This window comes from Hoplias malabaricus, chromosome 9 (genome assembly GCF_029633855.1).
Source record: "Hoplias malabaricus isolate fHopMal1 chromosome 9, fHopMal1.hap1, whole genome shotgun sequence".
Classification (NCBI taxonomy): domain Eukaryota; kingdom Metazoa; phylum Chordata; class Actinopteri; order Characiformes; family Erythrinidae; genus Hoplias; species Hoplias malabaricus.
In genome coordinates, this window is record NC_089808.1 from 14,340,071 (window position 1) to 14,343,529 (window position 3,459).

The following is a 3,459-nucleotide window of genomic DNA, read 5'->3' on the forward strand; positions in this document are numbered from 1 at the left end:
GCGTTTCAGAGCCTCTGAGAGGAGCCCGGCCCTCAAACACCTGCAGCTCTCTCGTATAGGAGCATAGGTTTATTTATGAACGAAGCAGGAATGTCCGTGCTGAAAATGAGAGCATTTAGCCAGGCAATCTGCAGCAAGCTTCGCCAAAAAGTCAGAGGCTGATTTTTTGATGAGCTCTCGAGTGGGTCTTGAGGAAAACCCCAAGGACTCAGCTGTTGCTTTAACTCTACCCAGTCGAGGACACATCTGGTGGATAAAGGGATAGAATAAACACTCTCTGCATTATAGCCTCTTCAAGAGCTATGTCAGATTGGAGTCAAAACATTTGTGCTTTCCAATAGGAAGGCACTTCAGACAAGTTAAAACCCTTTGCTTGATTACACTGAAACCTGGGCAACATGGATGAACTGGTGGGATATAACACCACTGAATACACCACAGGCATTCCCTTCAACTCCACTATTGATTATGAGGATTTTGAGCCAGAATCCGATGCTAGTAAGATCATCATCCCATCCATCTATGCCCTGGTCTGTTGCGTGGGCATCATAGGCAATGCCATGGTCATCTACGTCATCCTCAAGTATGCCAAGATGAAAACAGCCACCAACATATACATTCTGAACCTTGCTATTGCTGATGAACTCTTCATGCTGAGCGTTCCGTTCCTGGCTACATCTGCGGCGGTACGACACTGGCCATTCGGGTCCCTGATGTGTCGGCTGGTCCTCAGCGTAGATGGTATCAACATGTTCACCAGCATCTTCTGCTTGACCGTGCTGAGTGTGGATCGCTACATTGCGGTGGTCCATCCGATCAAAGCTGCCCGCTACCGGCGGCCTACAGTTGCAAAAGTGGTCAACGTCTGCGTGTGGGGATTGTCACTTCTGGTCATTATGCCCATAATTATCTTTGCAGACACAGTCCCAGCACAGGACGGAGGAGTGGACTGTAACTTCCTCTGGCCTAAGGCTTCATGGTCTGAGGCCTTTGTGGTCTACACTTTCTTGCTGGGCTTTTTGTTGCCCGTGGGAGCCATCTGCCTGTGCTACTGCCTGATTGTGGTGCGGATGCGAGCCGTGGGGCTAAAGGCTGGCTGGATGCAGCGCCGCCGGTCAGAAAAGAAGATCACCCGCATGGTCTTGCTGGTTGTCGCAGTTTTTGTCCTCTGCTGGATGCCTTTCTACATTGTGCAGCTGGTCAGCGTATTCCGCCAGCCGCCGGACCCCATGGTAACCCAACTCTTTGTTATTCTTAGCTATGCCAACAGTGGAGCAAACCCTATCCTGTATGGATTTGTGTCAGACAACTTTCGACGGTCTTTTCAGCGAATCGTTTGCTTTCGCTGGTTGGAGAATGGACTAGACCCTGAGCAGGTGGACTACTACGCCGTGGCCCTTCGGCGGCAAACAACTTGCGGACCTCAGGACTTTCCTAAAGAGTGCTTAGCCTCTGATATGGTGTTTCGCAATGGAACTTGCACATCACGTACCACCACTTTGTGAAGACTCATTTTCTACTTTTCTCTGGCTGCATCCAGAAAACAAAAAGTCCAGCTACACGTAACCTTGGACATTGTTTGGACATTGCTGGTCCAATTACATATTTGTTTGTTTTTTAAAGAGACATTGAACTAATTTTTAAAATTAAAGTGCATGCTTGTATTACCAGATTATTTAACTAAATTATTTAACCAAATAAACAGATTAATAAATTAATTAAATAAGTGTGCTTTTACTTTGGCACAGGCCACATTTTATATTTTTTATCCCACCAATAACATATCGTACCAAATCAAATATCAAATACAAATCTCATGACTAGAGAATTCTTTTGACTTTTTTCCCCACTTAAAAAAAATCAACAAAACATGTCATTGGACCAGGGAAACCCAAACTATGGCACACCACTGGTTTTAATTGTGACTGGTAACCAAAGCAAAACTGATAAACACTGGTAAAGTAATTCTGACTCAAGGCAGGCTTCAAGTGAGAATGAGAAAATCAGAGGTTCAGTAAGTTGAATACACAAAACATGCTAATAGTTTGTGAGCTCTGTTTTTATAGCTGTATTTCTGTCCACACAAAGCTTAATTGATTTTGCTGGAAAACACACTTTGCTTTCCATTGTAGTCATGCAGTAAATGTTCTTAGGTGCTGAAATGCTGAGTGAAATCTGGTCTCCATATTGTGAGATGGTGCTGTGTGTCAGTGTTTCAGCTTCTCCTCGCAGTCAAAAGATACTGTAAACCATTTTCACATCTCTGTTCCTACTTAAGCACTGCTATTTTATGGTCATTCCTCCAACCTTGAGCTCATTAACTCAAACGTGTTGTAGGTTGTTGAATGTTATATTAAAAAATATGAATAGGTTATGAGTTTGTGTATTGAACTAAACTTCAAATATTGGGAATTCACTGGGGTAACCTAAATCCACGCAACACAACCACACACAACACTTTGCAGAAACACAATGAATTAACACCACTCGTGTTCAAACTATCCTTTTAAAGTTAAAACAATTGTTTGTTGTGTGAATGTTTCTACAGTTAACAGTTATTCTTCAAATTATGTACAATCTTAAAAAAAAAAAAAGCTTTCTTAATGGCTAATTTATCATCTCCATCCCTGAAATGTTCTTTGTTTACAGTGGTACAAAGATTATAGAGAATCCTACAGCATCTGAGACACAAACAATAGATGAAAACACTGCAACATTAAGAGAAAACACAAAAAATATGGATAATAAACATCATAATAAGAGCATATTAAAGAGAAGACAGTTACATTATAGCAGTGCAGGAAATTTAGTAAGAACACTAAAGTACCAACCAGATTCCAAAAAAGTTGGGACACTAAACAAATTGTAAATAAAAACTGAATGCAATGATGTGGAGGTGCCAACATCTAATATTTTATTCAGAATAGAACACAAATCACAGATTAAAAGTTTAAACTGAGAGAATGTATCATTTTAAGGGAAAAATATGTTGTTTCAAAATTTTATGGCGTCAACAAATCCCAAAAAAGTTGGGACAAGGCCACTTTTTACCACTGTGTAGCATCCCCCCTTCTTCTTACAACACTCAACAAATGTCTGGGGACAGAGGAGACTAGTTTCTCAAGTTTAGAAATAGGAATGCTCTCCCATTCATGTCTAATACAGGCCTCTAACTGTTCAATCATCTTGGGCCTTCTTTATCGCACCTTCCTCTTTATGATGCGCCAAATGTTCTCTATAGGTGAAAGATCTGGACTGCAGGCTGGCCATTTCAGTACCCGGATCCTTCTCCTACGTAGCCATGATGTTGTGATTGCTGCAGAATGTGGTCTGGCATTATCTTGTTGAAAAATGCAGGGTCTTCCCTGAAAGAGATGACGTCTAGATGGGAGCATATGTTGTTCTAGAACCTGAACATAGTTCTCTGCATTAATGGTGCCTTTCCAGACATGCAAGCTG

At 41.8% G+C, this 3,459-nt stretch overlaps 1 protein-coding gene across 1 annotated transcript; it reads left to right on the forward strand.

Moving 5' to 3' along the window:
• Positions 1-289: 289 nt before the first annotated feature.
• On the forward strand, positions 290-1,620 carry sstr1b (somatostatin receptor 1b). The gene has a single exon (XM_066681493.1). The coding sequence runs from the start codon at positions 399-401 to the stop codon at positions 1,503-1,505; it is 1,107 nt and encodes a 368-aa protein (XP_066537590.1). The 5' UTR covers positions 290-398; the 3' UTR covers positions 1,506-1,620.
• Positions 1,621-3,459: the final 1,839 nt, after the last annotated feature.